The sequence below is a fragment of the Lepidochelys olivacea genome, assembly GCF_965140295.1.
Source record: "Lepidochelys olivacea isolate rLepOli2 genome assembly, chromosome: 3".
NCBI classification, from domain to species: Eukaryota; Metazoa; Chordata; order Testudines; family Cheloniidae; genus Lepidochelys; species Lepidochelys olivacea.
Genome location: NC_140413.1, coordinates 97,894,977 through 97,922,056, shown reverse-complemented (window position 1 = coordinate 97,922,056; position 27,080 = coordinate 97,894,977). Strand labels below are relative to the sequence as shown.

The 27,080-nt window shown below is 43.1% G+C and overlaps 1 protein-coding gene across 2 annotated transcripts in view; it reads right to left on the bottom strand.

The window, feature by feature from the left end:
• Positions 1 to 220: 220 nt before the first annotated feature.
• RSPO3 (R-spondin 3) overlaps positions 221 to 27,080 on the bottom strand; it is an 87,515-nt gene continuing 60,655 nt past the window's right edge. For both annotated transcript variants that reach the window (XM_084622985.1, XM_084622986.1), the window contains one exon: positions 221 to 1,458. In XM_084622985.1, the coding sequence (XP_084479111.1) occupies positions 1,265 to 1,458 (194 nt within the window). In that variant the 3' untranslated portion in view covers positions 221 to 1,264. The remainder of the gene's footprint in view (positions 1,459 to 27,080) is intronic.

The window sequence follows — 27,080 nt, the reverse complement described above, 5'->3', positions numbered from 1 at the left end:
TAAAATCCATCCATGAGCAGAGAGCCAGCACAAAGCCTACCCACCACTTAAGCATCACTGTAGCCTTCAAACTAGGGTGTAAGCAGGACACAAGTGGTGCATGGGCCTTTTCTGGCCTTCTGACAAGTGGTGAATTTCACTTTGGCTGTGCCAGAGGGAATAAGTGGGGCATCTGTAGCATGATTTTCAAGCAAACAAAAATGGACCAAACTTTATCCACTCAATCCACAAATATATTTATTGTAGTGGCTTCTCTTTCACTAGATATACATTGTTAAAGATGTAGTATCCTTTTCTCTCCATGACGTTCATAAAGCTGATTATAAAGTAGTAGATTCTTCCAGTAAAAAAGAAGAAGAAAACCCCCACGACTGTGAAAGACACGTATTTCCGTGGTCTATTTTCTGTTCTTTATTAACTCAGCATTGTCTCCTACAAATACAATTTGTCAGTCACTGGAAGATTTGAAATGTAGATTTAAGTTACACATAGTTATAAAAAGCATAGAACAGCATGCACTGTACTACTGTTTAGACCAGAAAACATTGTGTTGTCCCATAGCCAAGAGTGCTATACGAGCAAAGCGCCACCACTTCTCCTTTAGGAACTTCAGTCTCTGAAGCTGCAGTTGCTTCCACTTCTTTTCCTTCTTTAACTTTCAACACCCTGCAGGTATTCCCCCTGGCATTTCTCACGAGTCTGGAACAAGTACCGGGGAACCCCAGGGTAATTCAGTTCAGATCCACCACAGGGTGCAAAACCTTAGATTCCTACTGGCTCTTGAAAAAAGGTTTCCCTCCTGCCCCTCTCTGAATATTTATGTACAATATACAACGGGATACTTTGTCTTTGATTTAGACATCTCACTTGTCTCATACTTTGCTTAAACAATACCTTGAAAAATATTTTACAGAGGAAGCAGGTTTTCATCCAGATGTCATTCATTATATTGCTATATTTTATACCCTATTAATAAGTATATACAAAATTTCTTAATTGCCTTTTGCAGATGCATGGCAGCATATAATGTAACAGTTTTAAAGTATCCCTTTTTTAGATTTTTTTTTTTTTAATTCTTGGCTCATATCAGTCTTTTTAATAAACTATGATTGCCTGGAGAATATAGGAACTATTTGGAATGTTGTTTAAGGTTTAACAATAACTGATAGCATTGTCCATTTGTGGTTTGAATGGCTTGAGCATCTGTCATGGGGATCTGGTTGAGATAGCAGCATCATAAATCTAAAACAATCAGGTAAGGCCATTAGTGTACAGTGCTGATGGGTACTGGGTTCTGTTGTTTATCTTGGGCTTTTCTTTTCTTCGGCTGCATTTTGTTTTTGTTTTCCCGCTGTTCTCGGTTTTGTCTTCGGGATTCTCGGCCTTTGTTTTCCTGCCTTGTCTCCCTACTTTCTTCTTTGTTTGGCCTTTTCCCTTTCTCATCTCTATTTTTTTTCCCTGAAATAAAAATACATGGCACATTATAAGCAATACTCAGACCATCCCAGTCTTTGAATCTCGTCTGTTTGCCAACAGCCTGAAAAATTGCCCTTTGATTACAAGCTCATGATGCTGAGGGTTAAAACCAAACATTAACCCAGTTGTCTGGAGAGCAATCATAGGTATCCATCTGTGAATCAGGTCATCAGGTAAAGTCCTGACCTAGGGTGAGTTTCTCTACCCCCTGAGTTGAGCAAAGTGGCTGGAGTCTGGCCATAACCAGACAGTTGAAAATTCTTCTTGTGTGGGGGAAGTTCTTAGCTGGTACAAAGCTGGCATAGTTGGTTTCTATGCCAACTGCCCCACCAACAGAGGTCATTGTGAGCATGGTAGAGTGACCTGCACTCTCTCAATTCTCATTTGGTGTATGCTCCAGCTGACGCAAGATAAAGCACTCCCTAGGATGCTATAACTTATACCTGAGCCAGGAATCTGAGCAAATGTGGCTAGTAAATCATGGAGCTGTAACTGGCTCCCTGCTTACTCCCCATCTCTGTCCCAGAGCTCTGCTCAGCACAGGAGAATATCTGGGATCCACAGTCTTAAAATTCTCCCTCTCCTGCTGAGGATTTCCTTCCCTGCAGGGAGAACTCCCTTGAATAATATTGACTCCAGCACTGGTATGTGACCATAATAAGAGAAAATATTAACGTCTTAAGTGCTGAACCTTTTACCCATTGATACAAACCTGATGAATTCAATCACTTTACTTTATTTTCTTAAATATCTCTGAGGGTAGAATTCTGAGGCTTTTGCTACCATCAAGGCTCTCTTGAGTAAAGTTTCTGTTCACTTAAAGAATATTTAAAGATTGCTATTTCTGTGGATTATACATGCAATGCATTTATTCTTCTATTTCTTAGGTTTACGTTAGAAACTGCTCCACATATGAAATACTGACAGTTACACTCGGCTTTACAAACAAACTTAAAGCTGAGTGGGTTTTTTGTATGTGAGAATTAGTCCATATACTGAACCCTATTAGTGAAATTTACCCATATGCAGAAGAATCCCAGGTATGCTTCAAAACAGTATTTTAACTGAGGTGTAAGTAGCATATGGGCCTTGTGCTAGCTCCCTACGCAAGGGATAATTTCACTGTTTGTGCAATATTGAGAAACACCTAGTTAACTGTTTTATGGCACCATGGCAAATATTGTATGCTGAAAACAACAATCACTGCTTATTACAGCAAAAAAATACTTTAGTCCAGGTCTCATACTTGTATATCATCAGAAATACTCTGGGTTTCCTGACATATGTATCTGGAAACAGAGTCAACCAAACCTGGTTCCTAGGTAATAGATCTCTGTGTTGTCTGCAATGGAGAGGGTGACCAATATAGGAAACCAAGTCAAGCCCAGACATGAAAATAATGGTGAGAGTCTCTGGTAACTTGTGGGGGATTGAAAGCCAGTTCAGGATGGAGGAAGGGAATAGTTTCAGTCTAAGGAAAGATGAGAGAACAAGGCTGGGGTGTCAGACTAAGGGAGGACGAGACACAACAGCATGAAGGGTTTCTTGGAGATTGGGGAGAGAGTCAAGGAGTAAGGCTAGAGAATGAAGGGGTGGGGGTATGTTGTAGCCCATGCTTGATGCATAGACTTTTAGTCAGGGGTATTTTTGGTAAAAGTCATGGAGAGGTCACAGGTAATAAACAAAAAATCATGGCCTGTGACCTGTCCATGACCTTTCCTATAAATACAATGACTAAATCTTATCTGGGTGGCCCTGGGACACCACTGCTCGGGGGGCTCCCAGGGGGTGCTGCTCTAGAAGCCCTCTGGGGTGTCACTGCTATGGGGAGGCCTGGGGCCAGCACCCACCAGCCACTGCTGAGGTGGGCCACACTGGCCACTGCTCGGGCAGTCCCCAGGGACAGCTGCCTGGGGCCACCCAAGTAGCGGCTGGTGCAGCTGGCTGCGGGGCTGCTACAGAAGTCATGGAGGTCGCGGAAAGTCACACAGCCTTACGCATAGTTTCCTGGCTTGTTTCCCAACCAGTCCATTTGTGACCAGTTCTAGCTGATAATAAATTCAGACGAAAGTTAGGGTATTTACACTTCCTAAGTTAAATATAGATGAATAACTGAGTCTCTCTTCTGTTACTTCAGAAACTTGAAATATTGCTTTGCTTTTAATCCAGAATTATTCCAATGATTATAGATGGCTAGACAAAACAAATAGACAACCCTGTTAGCAGCGGGTGCTCCCTGAATGGCAGATCAGCACACAGTGTGAAGGGCAGCAGAAACGAAATGACTACTTGTGGAATGTGCGCCCAGTTCTCAAAGAGCGAAGTCTGAAAGTGTTTGGTTATGTACCATTTCCATGTTGAATTCCTTTTTGGAGGTGAACATGCATCAAGCCCAGTTCTAACATTATATATCTATATATCAGTGACCATTTTGAATTCAGTTCCAAACCTCTGTGAAAACTATTGACCCCAAATGAAATATTATTTTAGTGGAAATCAACCAGACGTTCAATATTTGACATTGTTCACTTGGTGATGGTCCAATATTGTACAATGGTCCAAGGGTGATGGTCCAATATTGTGACCTCCTAACTGCAATGCTTTGGATACATTGGAAAGGCACTCCCTTCCCTCGTCTTCGGTCACTGATTGATTTGGAATTTTTTTAGCTGCTCATGGCAACTCACTGATCTAGCCCTGGGACTTTTTTTTTTTAAAAAAAGCAAACTGATGTAATTATTACTTAAGACAGGCAGAGATATTTTTGGAAAGAACTTGAAACTCAGTAATATTCCTGTTACCCAAGAATGAGGATTTGGTCTGAGAAGTGCTCTAAAGTAACAGCATGAATTTACTGTGCAACATATAGGTCTTGCAGAACACTGAATTAAACAAAAATCGAGGGGGGAAGGGGTGTGGCTGGCTCTGTAGGATGCACAAGAGGAGTAAGGGGCACATGGAGTGTCTTCCCTCTTGTGCTGCTGTGGAAGGGCTGGGCATAGTCGCAGTGGAGAGTTCTTGACTAGCTACCCTATGGGCTGGTCTACACTAGAACATTAGCTTGACCCAGCTGTGTTGCTCAGGAGTGTTAAAAAAGATCACATGCCTGGGAGCTGTAGTTAAACTGCCCTAAGCCCTAGTGTAGACAGTGCTAGGTTAAAGGAAGAATTCTTCCCTTGACCTAGCTATCTCCTCTCAAGGAGATGGATTTACTACAGCAGCTGTAGCGTTTCTAATGGAGACAGCACCTAAAGCTGGCTGGAGGTGGAGGGGAGTCTACTGGAAGGGTGGTGGAGCTGCTGCGTCAGCATGGACTCTGCAGGAGCACTATGACAAAAATCAGGCGGAGCCAGTCAGCTACACCTGGAGAGTCCTTCTGCAGCTCAGCCACTCCACTCACCCCTCCGGAGAGGGGAATCACTTAAAAGCTACAGTCCCACCGTGATGAGTTACACCAAAGCCAGTGTTGGCAGTGACTGAGAACAAACTGCACTGATGCCCCTTAGCACACTGCTGGGCCCAGCCTACCTGCACTTGGTGTAGGACCCAAGGTGAGGGAGAAGGTGGATCTAAGATAACTTCCTGCTCCCCAGTCATTGGCCTGACTAGGAGCTGCAGCGATTCCCAGCATAATATAAGAGTTGATCTAAATTAAGCTGGCTAGAGCAGTCCTTTAGGGACTAAGCCATCATTCCTGGGCAGAGAAATTTCAATGGAAACATAATACATCAGAATTCACAGTTCCATCAAAATCATAACACTTTGTGAAACGGAGTCAATTTCATTGGAATGTCATTTCAGAAGAAAATTTGAAAAAAAAAAGTTCCACCAATATCAAAGCAGTCTCTTTTGGCATATTTGGAATAAACTGTTTTGATTTTTGCTTTAAAATGACTTTCTTTTGAATGTCTTTGTTTATTTTGCATTATATTATATATTTTAAAATACAAAATCAAAAGTCAAAATCAAAACGAAATGATTTTGTCAAAACAAAAAACACTGAAATCAACCGAAACCAATTTTTTGGGGGGGAATTTTCATTGGTGGCGATTTTGAAGTTTTCAGGTTTCACTCCGATTCAGAACAGAGGCAAATTTGGAAATCCTTCACGAAATGGAATTTCCATCCTCCGCACAGCAAGAGATTTCTGGACTAGGACCCTTAAAACTTGTTTTGCATTGCAAATGGCTTCCTCTGCATAGTTCTGCACGTAAAGCTTTTAACACAGCCTACCACCAATGGCCACATATTGCCACCTTTTGCGAAGGAGCCTCTGCTCTAGAATGTTGCATTCTGCTGCTCTGGAAAAACAATTCAACCAAAAAGAGTAATCTTTGCAGTTTTTGTAAAGCAGGCACTAATCTTTCATCATGCAGTGCTGGTTCATTAGCTCTTTTAACTACTCTTTTTATAAACATGTATATAATGGTGTTACTTTGTTTCCATCCTCTCTGGGCTATAGATTCTTGTGGCAATTGAAGGTTAGGGGGAGAAGGGGAAAGTTACTCCTCCCTTAGTTTTCCACTAGGAACTGGGAGGAGTTTGAGTTGAATTCTACTGTGAATGCCTCTTGCTGCTTGTTGCCCTTCTCTTCAGTTCCCTAAACCTTTCCCTCCCCCCCACCCAACCCACCCCCCACTTAGTCACATGGGCAGCAGCTGGGATTGATATTTGGAGACTTATTTAGTAAAATACAAGCTGATGCCTTTTGCTGCATTCTCACACTGACAAGGAACAAGAACAATAGCTTCTCTGTTCTGTCTGAACATCCTGTGACACTTTTGGTGAAAACAAGACTTTTATGCCAGAGGAAAAAAAATTCCTCCCCAGATATTATGTAGCGTACTATGCACTGTTCTCCAGCCCAGAAGTGGTGGCATTGCATTAAAGCTTTGTGTGTATAGCTGCAAAGTGCTTAAGGGATTCTATGAAATGAAAGGTGCTATATGAAATATATGGCATGCACAGCTTTCAGTATTATTGCTCTAAATATGGCACCTATTTGCATCTAAAGAAAAACAAAAGGCAAGGAAAAAAGAAAAGTTAATGTTGAATAATGATGTAAATTAAAATGAATAATAAAACCCATAAGAAAATGTTCAAATTCTGGTATGCAGGTTATTTCATTGTACAGAAACTCCCATGATGCATTAAGAAAGAGTGGCCTACAGGATAGGACATTACACTAGTAATCAGTAGAATTCAGTTCTTTTCCTGGCTCTCACCTAAACTTACTGTGGGGCTCTAGATGAATCATTTAACCTTTTTGTGCCTTTCTTTTCCTTTTTCTAAGATGGGGATAATAATGCTTACCATCTTTGTAAAGCACTTAAGATCCAGGGATAAGTAGTATTATACGTATACTAAATAATATTATCTCTTTAAGAAGTTACACTGGTTTTTGCAAGGAGATGGTGTAACATCTGACAGATTGATGGCTCTGGTAAGCTGAAATTTCCTGATAAATGGCATGCCTGTATCTGTCTATTAGCTCATTTTGCATGCGTAACTTAAATAGAAACTCTCCCTTTGAAAAAGTTTTCTCAGTTCTTTCAAAATTACATATACATGTTTGCATTTATATACAAATTGTGGAAGGAAGATAGAGTGAAATAAAAGGAGCATCCACCCTAAACTGCTAGGGCTCAAATGTGTGTGTGTGTGAGAATAATAATTTGCTGTTCCATAGAGTACTGCTTTGATTAATCAAGTAGTTGTATTACATTTTCTTTGGTGAACTACAAGTAAAATTCCACTGGGGGGCACTTTTGAGCTTTCCTTGGTCATTCTTTTGGCTGCTCAAAGGAAGAGTTTTTATGTTGTAAAAAGAGGAATTTACATTGTAAAAAGGAGAATAACCCTGTTCCTCCTAGAGGGGGGTCCCTCCAGGCCAGGGTTGAAACAAGTAGGCATGGTAGTATAGAGGAAGCTTCTTTGCCTAAACTATACCTGCTCTTGGATTAAATTGAGGACTTTAGTTTCAAATGCTTCCAATCCAGAACCCTTCCCCAGCATTATATTCACTATTCTATTTCCTTTTCTATTTAGTACTGTATGTATATTGGGACAGTTTTATAACTCCAGTAAGAGGATCTGAGCGGTGGTGTATTGTGCTGGGACATACTGATATCACCACTTCCCAGCTAGTTGCAGCATTCTGCTGTAGCAAGTTGGCCTGAACACAACATAGCTTGGTATGTCTTATTGGTTAATAAATCCATGTGATGAAAACAAGGAGAATAAATCATTGTAACTAGAGCTGGTTGAAAATTTTCTAAAAACAACATTTTTCCATCTGAAAATGCCAGTTCATCAACATCTTCAAAAGTTCTGCAGAGTAGCTATTCTGGAAAAAAAGGAGTTTTAGTCCAGAATAGTTTATTCCAGAATAGCTGCTCTGATCCATTTCCCCATGTAGACTATTATTACTACTAATAAATGACTTTGTATAGTGAAGTAAGTCAGTCTACAAATAAGCTACCAATTTGAGAAGTACTTCAGATTGAATTCTGATGGTGAAATTGAGCGTACACTATGTATCTGCTTACACAACAGATCTTACTGTTTGAAGGCACTGTGTTTTTGTAAATCTAATTTGTGATCCATGTTTTAAGAAATCCCTAAACATATATTTATATAATCCACATCTGAAAACATCTTTAAATATGTAGCCCATAATAGATTGTTCCAGAGAAGCATTTACATTATTCCATCCACTGTTGTGCTTTCAGGTGGTAAATATTTTCATTTCCTGAGGGGGAAGTGAATGGGACTGGTATTTTAAATACCATTTAACAAAATGCCCCACACCAAAAACATCAAGCCTGACACAAGCAAACTAAGCAATTCAGGTTCCAAAGATGGAAACTTGACTATCTTCTATTCCTGTCCTGTTGTACTCACCTGTAATTACGACAGGCGACTCAGAGCACTTGCCTGTTTACGTCTTACTAAAGTATGGGCTGAAATACCTAAACACAACAGGAAGCATTAGGGATAGAATTTCATCCTTTGAACTGCCTTGCTGTGGTGGCTGCGTCACAGATCTAGGTGTCCACTACCAGGGTTATTCCTCTGTAAGGGTATTGAAACTCCAGGGGCTGCACCCCCAGCTGGAGGACCTGGACCTATGAATTTCAACTGAGTTTTCATGGAATTCTTCTATGTTAGGGATAAAGTTCTCTCTCTCAATGAAGAGGCTTGGATACTATCCTCTAAGCCTGAAGATTCCCTGCAACCTGTTTAAACCTGTGGGGGATTCATCACAGGTAAGGACATCTGAGCACAGACATTACTTCTGCACTGCTGCCCCATCTCCTCCTCCCAGCTCCCTGTAGGACTTGGTCTGTAGAGTTCCTGCAAGAACTGCTGCTAGGAGCTCCTTGACTGTGGCTGCCCCTGAAGACCTCCTCAAGGGGTATTCCATGTCACAGAGGGGGAATTCATGCAAAATACAGCAAAGCACTGTTCAATAGATAACTGAAGCACATGGGTAACTTTAAGCAAGCGAATAAATAACCTCATTTACTTCAGTGGGACTGCTCGTGGGCGTAAAGTTACACACATATCTAGGTAATTGGTTGGATCAGAGTAGAACTATTTCAAGGTGCTGTTGTTTGATATCTCCAAAGTTACCGGATAGTATGAGTGCAGGAATTAATTTTGTGTAACATTTGCCAATTAATCATCCGATAGCACAAACCATTCTTTTATGCTTGTCCATGAGCAGAGTTGTTAAACTTGTAACTCTGTCTTAATTTATGTAGAATCCTTTTACCTTCATAGAAGGAGTTAAAAAATTAATCATGGGAAAACATCATAAGGATAGGCGAAAGAATGTGTGCTGTGAATTCAATCAGGAATTCCCAGGGGAGAAAGTTGAGACTGGAAGAGCCAACCTCTCAAAAATCTTTGCTGCCAACTATTGCTTGTTCCTGGGTCAGTTTCCAGTCACCTACAGTCCATTAATGCAATATTATGTAAATTCCTAGGTCCCTTCTCATTTCCAAGAAGCATGACCCATTTTCTGTAACAGTGAAACTATAAATTATATGCCCATTGAAATTCACAAATGTCTGCCAAAAAAACAATATTAAGGACTCCTGTCCCAATGATCCTATGCAATCCAAAAGAGATAATCCTTTCATTCACAAACCATTAACAAATGACTCATTTATTCAGAGCCTTCAAAATTTAAACAGCTCAACTTTCTCTTCAGTGATCATTTTATTCTAAGTTATAGGTTATTCCTTGTCAAATAATGGGACTGTTAATTCACCACATTCATAACTATTGATTATTGCAGGTTCTTCCCAGATTGCCTACACAGAAGTTTCTTGTTCATTGTTGGATTGATGTGATTTGTGACAGAGCTATATGCTCTCAATAAGGCCTTTACATAAAAACCAAATAAGTCTACTTATTAATATAATCCAACAAAAAAAGTAATAAAGCAATTGCTCTTGAGATAGTTAGCATAATATACTCATACAAGATTAATGAGAAAGCAAAGATAGAAACAACAGTCAGTGGAGCACCTCTGAAGGCCATGAATCAGTTGACATCATTTCAGGAGCCCAAGGTACCCCAAATTTAGGGAACTAAATCGGATGTTTTATACCCCCTCCTTTATGTAATTATTCAGATACATAACCATATGAGCCCATGTTCCGTGACCATTTTTGTCAGGTTTGTACCTGCCCATTATCCATAAGTGACATTCCAGATATCCATAATCATGCTTCCAATCACTAATCTAAGCGTTTGCATCCATCACCTTCTTAATACATCCTGTATGACAACAAGGTCTAACTGCCTAGTTACAATATTGCAAAAGGTCCTGCCCCCAACTGACCCCCTATTTCAAGATAACCTTTTGCAAGCTTGAGATGTACCTGTGCAGTCACTTGCTTGTTACACAGAATGAGAAGGCACACTTCATATACTAGGGATAAGCCCTTGGGCCTTGCTTGGTTCACTTAAAATAAATCCTTAGCGTGAGCATATCACATTAGGCCTCAGACTAATAAAACAGGTCTTTGTCATAGCAATGCCTAACAACACAATTAGTTGTGTTTGCCTGCTTGCCCCCAGCTAGGGTGAGCCAGTATGAAAAATTGGGATACTTTTTTTCAGGGGGGGGAGGGCATAGTTGCGTATATAAAACAAAGTCCCTAATATCGAGACAGTCCCTATAATATTGGGACATCTGGCCACCCTACCCCCAGCATGTTTCAAGCAATTCAAACCTATCAATATTATGTCCCTATAGTGTGACATTACCAAAGGTGTGACAGGGTCAACCTAACCATTAGAAATGTTGATGGGCAGAGAACACATGAATGTCACAGTTTATGAATTACCCACATAGTAAATGGTTCATAGTAAATGGTTGTGTGTTTCTCACACTTATTTAAATTGCTCTTAAAGCCGCACTTATTGCTGAAGTGGCTCTTGGGCAAAAATTTTAAAGTGCCTAATTGACTTAGGAGCCTAAGTCACGCTGACTTTCAATGAGACTTAGGCTCCTAAGTTACTTAAGCAATTGTGAAAGTGGGACTTAGGCTCCTAAGTCACTTATGTGCCTTTGAATATTTTGCCCCTTGTCTTCTTCTCAAGCTTTTGGGCTAAATCATCCCTTCGACTTCATGGCCATGCAGGAATGTTGGAGGGAATAAGGACATTGGGACTGAGCAGACAGGAATCATCAGACACTGCACACCAACTACTCACTACCCCAAGCAGGTGGGTAGGAAGGGGAGGAGAGTGGGGGGGAACCTTGGCTTAGCTGAGCCATTGCATGGGGTGTCAATTTGCTGCGGCCATAAGCAAGCAGCAAGTTACTATAGTGCTCGAGTGACCGGGATGCAGGGAGGCAATTGTGTTTTTCTCAGGCATAATTCCTTCCCTGTGCTGCTTGTGGGCTGGTGTAGCTATAAACCCTCTTTATGGACAGGGCTCACTGCAAAGTCACAATCTAATCCTAAAATCATACGCTCTTTGGAGTAGACTGTCTGGATATTTCCGTCTTGTGAAGTCGCACACACACACTGTCAGAATTTTAAAAATAATAAATAGTACCTTCTTGTCAAGTACTCAATTAGTGGTGGCAGATTTCTATGTCTATTTGTGTTTTCCTCTAGTTACATTTTATTGCCATATGTTGATCTGCACACTAGAGCATTCGGGGGCCTATATTATTTTGCATGTGTATGCTGAGACAAGTGAATGTGTTAGCCCCCCTTTTCTGGCTCATGACTTAATGGTATGACGACAATAGCAATTTTATATTTACATAAAAGGTGGCATAAATTAGACATAAATTCATTTAGGGTGGATCCACTGCATAGCCGTTTTTAAGCCTAATGGAATTATATGAAAACACAACTTTTTTTTAAAAAATGGAGATATGTGTTATTGGCACAAAAGCCCACACCCTACTGTGGTTTCAAAGTATTAGCAGGAATCTGTAATAGCTGATTCTATTGTTTCAGGCAAGAATAATCCAAGCCTCCCATTAGCCTTGCTTGAGGTCATGGATATTGCCCTTTCCAGAGACTTAGTTCAGCGGGTGCAGGCATTTGAGCAAACCAGAAATGAAAATGTGATGCTGCATTATGTCAGAACTGCATGTTTAGTCTGCCTTTCTAGAAATAATCAGGAAAAGTTATACATGATAAGAGACAGATGCTACTGCCTCGGCAGATATTTGAACTCTTTCTAGTACAATACTAAAAAGGAGAAACAACCAAAGAAACTTTTGTTCATTTAGATTTATCAAATTTGTAATCAAATAATTAAGTGAGGGATGAACAGTGGCAGCTCTTTAAAAAAAACTTTTGACTTAAAATAATTGCAATAAACCAGTGTGTAAATTCTTGGAATACCCATACAGCCAAAAATTTCCAATGAATCTGTAAACATGGAGTGCTGTAGCATCAACTGTATGCTATTTCCCTAATTGACTATGGGCCTGGCATGGGTATGTGTCAAGTACCGTTAGTTGGTGGAGGACCTGATCTTGAAGGCAGATCGCTAATGCAGACCCTTAAGCTTGTTCCAGTCCCAGAGAAGTCATCAGATCCTGTTGCATGAGTGGGGGCTTAATTTAGGACTGATGGTATATATGCTTGCGATGGTTAAACTTTGATAGAATTTGTATCTCAGATCCTCAGGTGTGCCAGAGTTGGTGCAAAGGCGGGGGGGCGGGGGAGGTGGCTTTCCACCAACTTTCTGCTCCTAGTGCAAACTCAGAGCAGTTTAAAGTCTGTTCTACATTGTACCTGTTTGTAATGGCCCTTTGAGGCTGCTACAAAGGGGGGGGCGGAAGGACACTCCAGAATGAAAAACACTCCAGCCACCCCTCTTTCTGTTCCCAACATGCCCCCTACACCAAGGGGACTGGGAATGCATAGTGTGGAGCTGGCTACACTGGCTTTATGACACTTGGAGATTTTGGGCTCATCTACACTGGGAAATAGCCTCAGCATCACTACATTGCTTGGAGTGTGAAAAATCCACACCCCAAGCAATATAGGTAAGCCGACCTAACCCTGGTATAGACAGCACTAGGTCAACAGAAGAATTCTTCTGTCAACTAGGTACCGCCTCCTGGAGAGGTGGATTACCTACACTGATGGGAGAACGCCTCGTGTCCGCAGAGGTAGTGTCTACACTGAAATGCTACAACGGCACAACTTCTGCCACAGCAGCGTTTCAAGTGTTCGCAAGCCCTTTGTGCCATTTTCCTTATCCAAAGGGGAACCTCTGTTGCTCACGTTAGAGTGCCACAGAGCAGATTGATCAGGATAAGTCTTTGGCTGTCTCGTTGTGGGTCAGTCGTTTGGTCTTCTAAGCTAATTTGTTTCCTCTCTCACATCAAATGTAGCACATGCTGATAGGTGGCTGGCTGGCTGACTTCCAGTATACCAATACAATCTGACTGATTTATCACTAGTCACCCAGTCTTCAATGCCTAATAGATTCTGGGAAAACCGTCCTCTGATGGACACCTTCATTAAAATATCAGTTCAAGACTCACCTGGCTTTTGTTAAATAGTAGACTATTTAAACCCACAAGGAGCCAAATGCTGCCCTCTGTTACACTTGTGCAAACCCAATGAAGTCACTGGTGTAAACACATGAGGAATTTTCCCGGTGGCTCTTTTCAGAAATGGGTTGAAGTGGGACAGTTTCTCTCTCTCCCTTCTCCACCAAAATGAGTAAAATATTAGACTTGGCTGGAAACAGGCATTTCTGTTCTGAGGGAGATTCTGAAATAAAACAAAAGCATTCCAAAATGGAATGAAAGTTGAAATTTCCCCTGGAACAGGAATTCTGAGATTTCATTTAAAAAGTCAAAGCAGCATTTCTACATTTTCCAAAATATTTATGAGGCTCTCTAAGCTGTCTGGAGCCCCAGCAACCCACCAAGCAGTGAGCTGAGCAGCACAGGGAACCTGGGAGCCAGGGAGCCAGGGAGCCAGAGCTCCCAGACTGCTGAGCAGCCAGGAGCCTGGAATTGCTGGATCCTTGACAGTCCACCTGGCAGGCTGGGACTTTGGGAGTCCTAGCTGATGAGGAGCTGTGGCTGGGGTTCCCAGACTCTTGGCTCCCCGTCTGCTCACCAGGCCGGCTGCCGAGAAACCAGGGGAGCTGGCAGGAAACCAGGTAGGCTTCTGATGGAAACTTACCTGGCAAGAAGGTTTAGAAATTTGCCTGGATTCTGCTGGAATTTAATCAAAATCAACACATTCCTGTGGAATGTTTCGATTTTGATTAATTGGTATTTTCCAGTGGAAAACTGCACCCTGGAGAAATTTCTAACCAGCTCTATAAAATAGAGAGACTAACATTTTAACAGTAAGGGTCATACACCATATTTTTTTTCTTGTCTTTGGGCAGATTTTCTGCCTTCCCTGAAACCTGGATTGACTTTTCTGAAGCCAGGGGTTTTTGTCTATGCCCTCAAAAAGGTGATATTTCTTATGTAATAAGTAGCTTTTGTCTTTCTTTTCTGAAGTCTCTAGATCGCTAGTTTTCTCTTTTCTCTTCCTCTCCTTTTTAGCTCTGCCCTCGTCTTCTTGCCGCATTCTACTCTACTTCCCCTTTCTGCTACTCTCTCTCCTTTCATACTATCCTCTTTTACACATTTACTCCTCTTTTCTTCTCCCAAATGTTACTTCCTGCATTCAACATTAGTAGAAATTCTACGGTCAAAATTCTTCATAGACTTATGGTGTAAAATTTTCAAAAACACCTAAAAGATTTACAAACCTAAGTGTTAGAGTCATTTTACCCACCCCCTTCTAATGGAACAGTATGCCATGCTATCCTGACAGATATTATTCATGAAACTTTGGATCTGGATTTTTTGCACTCGGATGGAAGTCTGCAACCTAAAATGAACCGAAGATACTAAGTGAATTTCCTAAATGTAGGGTTTATCCAGGATTTTTCAAGTTTATTCCAAGCAGTGGGTCTAAAGCTGTTTGTAATAATAACATTTGTACACTGAAATTAACAGCAAGCTTTTATGAACAGACCATAGTGGAATGTAAAGAATGAATACTTTCATTAATCCAAATAATAACATAAAAATCCAGTCCAGTTTATTTAATATTGTACTGGACATTTAACACCATGTCCCTTAGACCCGTTCTGAGCAGGCTGAGCTGAAACACGTCTGGTGGCCTATCATCACCCGCACTGCTACCAGTGGATGGTAGAATGGTGTGGATGGTAGTGCAAAGGTAGGAGATTCCCTCCAAAGTCTAGTATAGGTCAGGCCCACGGGTTTGTCCACTACCTAGTAGTAGGGCACCGTGATTCTGAGTGAGGCTTCAGGGTATTAGTGCAATACAAATGAAGTATTGTTATTATTTTATGTCCTTATCCTTAGAAGCACAACAAAGGAGTATACAGGGTAAGAAATGGGAGAATGTTCACAGCACCATAAGAATGGCCATACTGGATCAGACCCTCGTACAGCTTGCCCATTAAATGGCTTATACCGGAGCTTCAGGGAGAGTGTACAGAACAGGGTAGTTGGAGTGATCCACCCATCTTCCACTTCTGACTTCTGGTAGTCAGAGGTATAGGGTTGCCCTGAGCACGAGATTGCATCCCTGACTATTAGCCAAGATGGATCTATCCTCCATGAACTTATCCAGTCCTTTTTTGAACCCAGTAATATTTTTGGTCACCACAACATCCCAAGGCAATCAGTTCCACAAATTAGTTGTGCGTTGTATGCGTTCCCTTTTATTGTATTAAGCCTGCTACCTATTAATTTCATTGGGTCACCCATGTTTTAGTACTGCTGAATACAGGAGTTGAATTCTTCTTGCAACCCATGTACACCAGTCCAAAAACTGTTACCTGAACCAGTTTAAAACCAAGCCAAGCTAACTCAATTTTAAGCAAAGTTTGCTCACTGTCCATCTATAAACAAAAGCATTTTCAATCCAGGTTTGAAACTGCTATGTGTAGCCCATAGGGCTATCTTGGCTTTATTATATTCACTGTTTTACATTATATTCAGCGGTAATGCAAGGAACCTACAGGCCTGTATCCTGTAAGACATTAGTTTCAGCAAGTTAGCGTAAGGTAGAGGCCTATGAACTTTGAACAGATAAATGGCCCAATGGGAAACCCCAAGTACTGGGAAGCTAAAAACAGAGCGTTTAAGGGGAATTTCTGATCACAAGAACAACCAACCACAAGAGTGTCCAAGAGTCCAGCCATAAAAATGTCATAACAATAAATTGAAGTACAAAACAGCTACATCTGCAGATATCTAACCACAAGAGGGCATGGCAACGAATTGACATATATGATAATAAGTTGAAATCATTGATATACTAACCTATAGGAGAAGGACACTGCAACATTAATAAGGTGAAGATATACAAATAGGGAAAAGGAAAAATACCCCTACTGAATATGCATTAAACATAGTGATGTCATTGCATCACATATAAAAGCTGCATTCCAGCCTAGGGGAAGTAGGAGAAGGAGATGTAGTCCTTGGGAGGTGCCAGAATGATGGCCACTGGTGATGAGGGGGAAGGTGATGGTGATGAGGAAGATGATGGCTAGCGTATCAAGTTGTTCTGCAAGGAATGGTGTAGGTATATGGATGTGCAGACCTACATTCTGTAGTATCTCTATCTACCTAACTGAGTTGAGGTATTTGTGACTGTGCTAAATGTATTAATAAACTATTTGTAAATATAGAAGAGTTCCTGTAGTGTGAGTGTTGCTACTGTGCACAGCGGGGTTCCCAACTATATAATAATTTGAATAATAGTGGGCCTGATCTTGGGACAAGAACCTGTCAACCCTGGGGATTCTTAAGTAATCAATATAATATATATGTAATCTATAGACTTTGTTTCCCATCCCACTATTAAATGGGCCTTAGGCCTAGTAAAAAAGAGAAACCACTGACAATTCCCCCACATCTGAGTGTATTAGCCTGTTACCTGGTATCTTTGTTGCTACACAGTGTACTGCACTGCCTGATCAGTTTGTGTGGCCTCAAAGTCACAAATACACACCCTGTTGTTACCCTTTCGCCACTTGTGCATTTAGTCTTTCCTTACAAAGCTTACAGCAAAAGGAGGTGTCCCCACAGCCTTCACTCCTCAGCCCAAGCTCACCCTCTGAGCTTCTCCCCTGCTTCCTGTTCCTCCCACTTATATCCTCCCAGTACTGAGCTAATTGCCCCAATAGCTCAGCAATCATCACCCCAGGGTCAGTAATCCCCAACAGCAATTGATTAATTGGCATCAATAAAGCCTGCATTCTTCCCAATGCTACAGGAGTCTCAGCTACTGCTCAGGAACTCAGAGTGCTACTAATAGTGCCCTGTCACACACCTCCTCCTCCCCTTATTGTACCTGTGGTTTTTTCTTGCCTCTGAAAGAGGTCTTCTTTGCTGTCAGTACCCTGCCCTCGTTACAGAGTTGGGATTCTACTGGAGGTTCTTGTGCCTTTTGGGGTGGGCATTCCATGGACCATTGGTGAGGGACTCCCAGATTCCACCCAAAAAAGGTACACCTAGAAGGTGGAGGTTTCTCCACATCTCCATCTCAGCCCATTGGTCATCACACCAATCATATTCCACAGGTCTTTCCTCCGGCTTATCTCTACCCTTGTGAATTGTCCCTCTAGAGCCACTGTTTAGGGATTCCTCTCTTTCCCTGACTTATCTTGCCCCTGGTTCAGGACTGTTGGGGCAGGTTCACTCACCAAGGCTTCTTTGTCAGGACCCCTCTCCCATTCTGACTTGTTTTTGATCCTATGCCTTGTCCAAGGCTTGTTCTTCCTGGGAGTTGACCAAGCTGCTGCCTCCCTTTGCCTCTAGGTGTTCCTGATCTAGCATTCCCTGCCTCACCGCCTCCTCCTTGCATTTTTCTCCTCCCCACAAGTCCTCCAATGTGTCGCATCTTTCTGAGCTTGTTACCATATATTTAGGTTATCACACACTGGACCTGGAGGACTATCTGGAGGGTCTACACTCATGAGTTTTTTATGTAGACCCATTGGTTGGGGTCCTTCCCCCATCAGCTCTCCTTTTCCCATAAGGGGAATGGGGGTCCAGTCAGTTCCTAGAATTACTGAGGAAGGCAGCAACTTTACTATGCCTACACTCTGCTATTTAAATGTTCCTCCTACTTCCAAGAGGATGACAGCCAGGGGGCATAAATGCCTTTTTCCCCTGTATACAATAAATCATTATCATTGCTCCCTCCTGTCGCCGCTGAAGCTTAACCAGGAGGCTCCATACAAGGGAACACAGTTCCACTGAATCCACAATGTCCCTTGCTGTTCTTCAGCTGACTTTTGACAGGAATTGTCCTAATCCCAGGTCCCCTCTTTTATACCTGTCCACCCACAGAACTCTGCAAACCCTCAGTCCATGCAGGGCAGTATCTCTTTATGTGCCCTTTGTCCCCACAGTGGTAGCAAGCTACTGCATGGGCAATTGCGGTACCCTTGTTCATAGATGTCGACTCCACGGGTGCTGTGGGGGTGGAGCACCCACAGGGAAAAATTAGAGGGTGTTCTGCACCAACTGGCAGCCAAGCTCCCATTCCCGCCTTTCCCCTTTTTCCCCCAGAACGCGCTGTGTCCCCGCTCCTGCGCCTACCTCCCAGCGTTTCCTGACTGCTGCCGCCAAACAGCTATTTGCATGCTCCAGGACAGGGGGGAGGACCGGGAACATGGTGCGCTAGGGGAAGAGGCAGGGCTGGGGCAGAGACTTTGGGGAAGGGGTTGGAATGGGGGCGGGGAAGGGGTGGGAAGAGGTGGGCCAGAGGCGGGGTGCCATGGAAGGGGTGGAGTGGGGGGGAGCAGGGGCAGAAAAGGAGGTCAAGCACCCACGGAAAAGAGGGGAAGTCGGTGCCTATGCCCTTGTTCATCCTATGAATCCCCTTCCCAGGCTTCATTGCATGAGGTTCTTCAACCTTATTTCCACCCTGTCCTTGAGCGTAGAGGTATGGAGCTCTTTCTATGGAAAATCTGCCTCCACATATTCCTCCGTTAATTTTATTGCTGCCTCTAATGGTTCTGACAGATGTCTCCAGACCCAGAGCCATGTAGTCTCAGGGAGGCTCTCTGTAAACTCCAGAGTCCATTAGGGCTTCAGTGTCCTGGCTATCTGGCTGTAACCACAGAGTGTCCCAGTCTGACGATTTCTGTGCAAAGACCCAGGGATGTGTCCTGCAGTTCCTTCTTGCCACCCTGAACTTTTGGTGGTATTTCTCTGGTGACAGGCCCACCCTATGTAAAATAGCAGCCTTCAATTTATCATAATCTTCGGCATGGTGCTCATTCAAGGCCACATAGGACCCCTGAGCCTCGCTGGCCAGATAAGCCTCAAGGCCAGAAGTTCCCATGCACCTTTGTCCCATCTGGTGGTAATATCCACCAACTCAAAAGTTAGTAAAAAGGCATCAGGGTCATCCTCTGGGCCATTTTACATAGTCCTAGGTCTACCATTTGATTTCCAGTCCCCGAGCTGTTGCTATACCTGGGCCTATTGCTTGGTGAACTCCTGTAATGTTTGCTGCTGCTCTGCCTGTCAACCCAGAAGTGCTTGCCTCTCTACCTGCTAGGTTTTCTGCATCTCTTTTTGTTGTTCCCCTAGCCAGTGCAGCATCTCGTCCATTGTGTCCGGATCCCCTGCCTTCGCTCAGGTCATCCCTCAAGTGTCCTTCTCTCAGCTGAGAGGGCTAATGCTCCCAGATGAGCCCCTGCATCTCGCAGGATGCCTCTGTCCGCTACCCAGTGTGCTGCACTCAAGTGTCAGTAATCCCCCAACAGAAACTGATTGATTGGCTTCAATTAAGCCTTCACTCTTCCCAGTGCTGCAGCAACCTTAGTGACCAGAGTGCCACGAATAATGCCCTGTCACACGGCTGCTTTTCCTAGGGGAAGGCACTGTGCCTACATTATTCCCTTATTCACCAGTCTAACTCTTTTAGTCACCAGTGGCTAATAATAATGAATGATAATATTTTCCACAGGTATTTCACCCCAAAGTGTTTTGCAGGCTGTCTGCATACAGCCCTTCCGATATGCAGATACCCTGGAGCAGGAATACGCCAACCATCTAATGCTCAGCACACTTCATGATAGTGAGAGGAATGGGACATTTTGGCCAAGAATTCCATACTCTTCAGCAAGTGCTATGGAAGTCTTTAATGTACAGGCAGAGCAGACAGAGGGTAACATTTTCAAAAGCTCCTAAGTCAGTTGGAAGCCACAATCAAGGGGAGTTAGGCACCTAAATACCTTCAAAAATCTGGCCTGAAGTACCTAGCTAACTTTGGAAAATGGGACTTAGGCTCCTAAGACACTTGGTTAGTCTCTAAGGTGCCACTAGTACTCCTTTTCTTTATGCACTTTTGAAATTTTACCTAGGACTTTCATTTCCTAGGTGTCTTTCTAAAGACAACCCCCTCCCCCCTCCCCCCCCCCCAGTAAACTGACAGATACTCAGTGGTATCTATCCTGAAAGGATAAAGGGTTCAGTTGAACCTAATGGGATGAGAGTGATTTTCAGGGAGAAAATTTAGCCACCCTGGAGCCCTAATCCTGCAAAGTGATTCATGCAGGTGGGCCCCTGTACTCATATGAAGGCCCATTTAAGTCAATGGAAAGCCATATAGGCATAGGGAGACTCCATTGACACGGTGCACCTTGCAGGGTTGGGGTCTACCATCTGAGCCAATTTCAGGTTTTGCTAAGTCTTATGTTTGATGCTTTTAGTTTGGTTTAAGACCATTAGAAAGTAACAAAAATATATATTGCATTAGGGAGTATGGCCTTGACCATGTGTGAACCATGTTAAAACACAGTATCCATGCCACCTTTGTTCCCTATCCTGCCTTTGTTCCCTATCTCTAACACAGAGACAATGATACTTCCCTACCTTTGTAAAGTGCTTTGAGATCTACAGATGACAGGGTGTGATTCAAAGCCCATTGAAGTCAATGAAAAGACTCTGACTGATTTCAATTAATGTTGTATCAGGCCCCACAAGAAGACAAATATCATTATTAAGTGGAGTAGGGAGCTCATGGTGCTCTTTTCCTGAGGGTCATTGCTTGCTCACACTTGATGGTAGCAGTGGCTGGATCACCAGCACTGGCATATTCCCCATGCACCCACCAAACTGTTGAAGAAATAAAGTCAGTTCCTTTGGGTTTAAACTAAATCCTTCTGGTTTAGCAATCCACATTTCTACTTAAGCAATAAACATCTGCCATTCATTAATATTAATTATAAATGGTCACTAGCGCATGGGATCCAAGTCCAGCAGCTGAGATTTTTCCAAATCTGACCTCATTAGAGTTTGTATAAAAAGTGTTCAGAAGGATCCTTGTAAGCTTGAAGCCAACAATAAGTGCAGTTTGCAGTGCACAGCATTTAGATTATGCACTTAGAACAAGAGCAACCCGAAAGGGTGATGGGAAATGGGGGAAGGGAAAGGGAAAGAAAATGAAGCCTGGGAGGGTATTCCTTCAAATGTTTAAACATTTTAGACCTTTATGTAGGCTAATAACAAGGAGAGGCATTGTCCATAATGACACTGTGCCATCCCTTGAACATAACTGTAAATGAAAGGTTGCATGAATTAAAGGTTGTGTAGCTCATGTTTCAGGAATGTAGCTGTGTTTCATGTCTGAAGCCTCTTTTCCTTTTAAACAGAGTTCTTTAGATGACAAATGCGGGGGGGGGGGGGTGAGAATTTCAGAAAGCAAATGGGTAAAAGTAAATACAAGCTTAAGAACAAAGTAGAGACCTGAATGTAGCTGTAAATCTTCCTATTGGGGCTACTGTTTGCCATAGATATCGGCTGAAATGTCACTCATGGCTGATTTCACTCTTTACCCAAAAAACAGTGGGCCAAAAAACCTTCTATAGTTAATAATTAAAATCCACAGAGAGGGAGAATTAAAATCATGTACTGTATGCTTCACTTGTAGACAACTGGCTCATGATTTTGCTGTCATTCTCTATTGCAAGGAACTAATGGTATGATTATTAACACTGATTTTTTGGAATATGTTATGAATTATGATTTCTGCAGTCACTGAATTTTTAATCAATAATTAGTTCTTAGGGTTGTTTTTTCCTAAGTTCCCGCTAGTGCAAAAGGTTATGTTAACGAACTAAAAAAAAAAAAATACTGAGAAATAAACATTATTTGTTGCAACTAATTCAAAAAGGAATTACATTCTCCATGGCCGTAACATATATCAATATGCAAACACAGTGGACCAGATCCTCAACTACTGTAAACTGCCAATGGAGCTACACCAATTTCTCTCACCAACCTCATTGAAACTCTTTGTGAAATACTGGCACACAGCAAAGTCCTGCGTGCATCCTACCATAGCGATCCTAGGCTTCCGAAGAGCTATAGAAAACTGAGCCAGACATGGTAACTTGCTTCTCCATTTACATGGACAAAGTGAAATGAGGGGGTGGGATACAGGGAGCTGATTATATGTCCCTGATTCAGGGTGGTCTGGCCCAAATGGGCAGAGGATCAGGCTCTACATTTAGTATTTGTGGCTCAAGCATGCCCTTCCGGAGAAGTCCTATAACATTTAATAGGGATGAAAACAATGGAGTTCTATGGAAATGTAATAGGGCACTGTAGAAATTATTATAATTACTTATAGTATTTCCTAGGAATGTGTGTATGTATAAACACATATATATTTATCTATACTGATATTGACATATATTATAATCAATCTATAGCATCTAGTATGCCCCTACTGTTGTATATAATTCCATAGGTTGGCTAACAAAACTGTAGAAAGGTTTTTCATTCTCTATTAAATTCTAAGGAACTGTAAGGGTTTAATACAAAATTCCTGATTGTCCGATGAGCTGTGCTAAACTTCTCTCTCTCTCTCTCTCTCTCACACACACACACACAAGCCAAATTTAAACTGCTACTCAGCTGTGACTTTCAGTAGGTTAAATACTAAGGTATGTAGTGGATTCTTCATTGTTTGGAATCTTTAAATCAAGACTGGATGTCTTTCTAAAAGGTATGCTCAGGCTCAGCCACAAGTTGTTTGGCAAGCTTCAGGAATCACTGCATGACATTGATAGCCTATGTTATGAAGCAAGACAGACTAAACAACCATAATGTTTCCTTCTGGCCATAAGACCTATGAATCTATAGTAATATTTTTTGATGTTGACACCTAATGGGGAGCATTCTAAAGCTCCTCTTAGAGCTTTGTAATAAAAAACTATAGCTGAAGGTATTTTCTTCTTAAAATCTGTGGGGAAGGTTCTTGGAAGCCAGGGGCGGGGTGCTGGCCTGCGCAAAGCAGGTGGAAGTTCTGGTGATGGAGCTGGGGTGGTTCATTGAGAAGATACAAGACCAGAGATGCAGAGAGCTGAGTAGGAGGAACTGCCTGGGTGGGAATGAATAGACAATGATTCAGCAGGATGAGTAGGAACAGCAGCTGGAAAGTCTTTCTTTGTTTTCATTTTATAATAAAGGAATTTTGAAAATAACCCCGTAGAGCCTCATCCAAATCCCACTGACTTTTGTGAGCTCTGGATCAGGCCGATCACAAATATGGCAAATTATACAACAGTGAGTGAGTACTATAGCTTTCCGTGATTTACACTGCCATAACAGCATTGCTATACATGGAAGTATTCCATGGACCAGGATTTAACTCTGATTAAACAGTGTTGTATGCGTCACCATTAAACTTGAAAACATCCACTGCCTCTTTTACTCTGTGGCCAACATTTTCCAAATGTTTTGCATTCTTTGACCCCATTTGTTAGATGTACTAGTGACTTTCTTTTCTCTCTCTCATGCTTCTTTCCAAGACCCAAAAAATCAAAATGGGGAAGGGCCCAGGTTTGTGCTAGTTAACCCTTCCTGCCAGTTTAGCCAGTTCCAGTCCCCTTCATCACCACTATATGGCAGTACTACCCAGGCAAGATTGACCGGTCTGCAGCACTCTGCTAGAGAGTGGAGAGCGAGTAAATTGGCAAGTTGCCCCTTTCTATTTTTGTGGCAGGGAGGAGGAATTCAGAAGTGCTGATGATTATGGGCTGGCAGACAAGGTGAAGGCAGAGGGTTAGGGGCTTGTGATACAGCAGGTTATTGTATTTTTCACCTTCTGTTTTCTCTTGCAGATATGAGGCATCTAGGATAAAGACCCCTGGGAACATAAGGGGGCACAATAAAGGTTCATTAATGGTAAGAAAAACAGTTTAATTAGTTCATTTATTTGACTTAGCGATGTGGGGAGGGTGGCTAGAGCTCAGTCAGCATTTCAACATGCAAACACTAACAGCTTTCTCTGTGTTCCCTTCACAGAAGCAGCTGACCACACACTTCATGTTTTTAAGTTTAAAAATGGTTTATGTCCTCGTTAACCAAATATCAAGGTTGTTTACTTGCAGTGAGTCCAGCACAATTTAGAGCATGTTCCAGAAGAGCTAAGGGCAGCCGAGTGACCCCGGCAACTGCTCTCTGTCCTGCCAGAACAAGGAAGAAAGGAAGAAGGCAAAGGAGAGGAGTTGGAAGAGGAAGATGTGAGTGTCTCCAAGAGGCACAGAGGCAGCAGCCAGCCAAGCAGTCTGATAGTCTAAGGCCCTTTTGAAAATCCTAGTGTTGTACAGTCACCCTTTGGCCACAGACATTTTCAGCTTGCCTAGGTGCATAGCACATGTTATCTTGTGCATACAGAATAGCTCAGCTGCACATGCAAAGGGTCTTTGATAGTGTGGGCCTTTGAGTGTAACATAATTGCCCAACCCTGGCCTGTCTCCCCTTTCCTCTTGGAGTTATTAGGCATAATGCGGAATTAATTCTCACATAAGAAACGAAGAGATAGCATAAAGGTCTAGTTGTTATGAGAAATAGTTTTACTCTTTATTGGGCTCTTAGGGTCAGATTTTTAGGCACATAAAGATGCAGATAGCACCTAGTTCCAATTCTGAAAATCCTACTACGCATCTATCTGCATCTTTGGGTGCCTACATTCCTTTAAAAACCTGGGGCTGAATGAGGAAAAGGCACTGCAATCCATAAAGCTTGAGTTTGGCACCTAGGACCCATATACAATGTATGTGGGGAGATAGGTGCCTTAGACTGTGATTCTCAGACACCAGCATGTTAGGCAAGAAACTGCCTAAGCTAGCCAATGGGAGATACCAACAAGCGGGCTGTATGCTAATACCCTCCCCTCTCTTGGAGATGGACAACTAACCTCAGGCTGCAGCCTATCTCTGCATAGCAATTCACAGGTTCATGGTGGTAGGCACCTTATAACTTTTAGAGCAGTTGCATAGGATGTTGGGCACCCAGGCTCAGTTACCACTCAGACAGAGGGGGAGAAAGAGCATGCACCTGCAAGGTAAGAGACTCCTGTTCAAATCCTAAGTACTGAGCTATGGGATATTCTGCTACAGGGCTTCCTTAATCTCTCTTGCTAAAGCTATTCTACTGTGGCTAAATAATAAAACAAAACAACAATTAGAGCAGAGGGCCTGGACCCAGGGTCTCCAACTCCTTGGTGGGGCCCTTTCCACCAGGCTACCAAGTCATTCTCTCTTTTTCTTGCTCTCTTTCTCTGTCCCAATGATTATTTAGGTATTTAAGCCACAGTGGAACAGCTTCAACAGGACAGACTGAGGCAGCCCCACATCAGAAAATCCCATAGGTCAGTGACAGGAGACCTGGGTTCAAATCCTTTCTCCCTCTCTGCCTAAGCGGAGGAATTGAACCTGGATTTCCTACTTCCCAGGCAACTCCTGTAACCAGTGAGCTAAAATTTATAAGGCATGCTGTTGCTCCTCCTCCTCCAGCTGAGTTCTGAATGGAACCTGATCCTATAGACAGCTGCTGGGTTGGGCCATGTATGTGTCTTAAATGTCCGAGTGCCCGTCTTCCTGAATTGCTCTGGGCCTTAGGTGGGACATAGGTATCCAGATGCTTTGGGTATGTCTACACTGCAATAAAAGACCCCTAGATGGCCCATGTCAGCTGATTTTGGCTTGCGGGGACCAGGCTGCAGGGCTATAAAATTGCATATAGACGTTCAGGCTAGGGTGACCCCCCCCCGATCCCGAAATGAGTAGGACAGTCCCGAAATGCAGAGTTCAAGTCCTGGTCTAGGCTGAATGAGTCCGGGACAGCATTTGTCCCTGATTCCCTGCGGCACCACGCTGCACCTGTCTGCACACTCAAGGGTGGTGCCAGCCTCTTCCCGGTGGAAGGGGCTGGTTGAGGTGGGCCTTAGCCCCCCCTTTGCCATACGGCCCTGACCCTTCTCTTTCCCTGAGGCCCAGTCCCTGCCCTTGGTCTTCCTCCAAGTCCCCAGCCCCTGCTCCTCCTTCTCCCCCAAGGCCCCACACCCTGCTCTTCCTCTTCCCCCTGTGGCCAGGTCACAAGCTGCAGCCAGGCAGTAGTAAGAGCTCCCAGGGAGCCTCGACCACTGTGGGGAGCCCTGGACACTCCACCTGCCCTGGGTGGCGCACCACAAGGGGCGGGGACATGGGTCAGGGGCTGCTCTTGAGCACCCTGGCCCCCATCCAGGGCAGGTGAAGGTTCCGGGGCTTCCCACAGCAGCCCAGGCTCCCTGGTCAGCTCTTACCACAGCCCAGCTCTGGCTTCTGGCCTGGCTCGAGGATGGGTCCTCAGGGGGAAGAGATGGAGCAGGGTGGGGCCTCAGGAAAAGAGGAGGGGCAAGGGTGGGGCTCCTGCATGTGTCCTGCTTTTGCCTTTTGAAAAGGTGGTCACCTTCAGATTTTGGCTGAAGCCCAAGCTCTGGGACCTCATGAATGGGGAAGGTCTTGGGCCAGCCATGGGTGTTTTATTGCAGTGCAGACACCCTTAGAGTGAAGCAGCAGTGTGCACACCCAGAGGCAGAAATTTAGGCATGGAGGGAACCTTTACCCTGAAAATTTAGACCATTTGGGCACCTACCAGGGTTAGGCAAGAGTTTTGTGCATCTAAGTGGAACCAAAACAGGGACTTAAACCCCTAAATTAGGATTTAGGTGCCTAACTCCTCTTCAGCATTCAACCCCTGGCTTTAA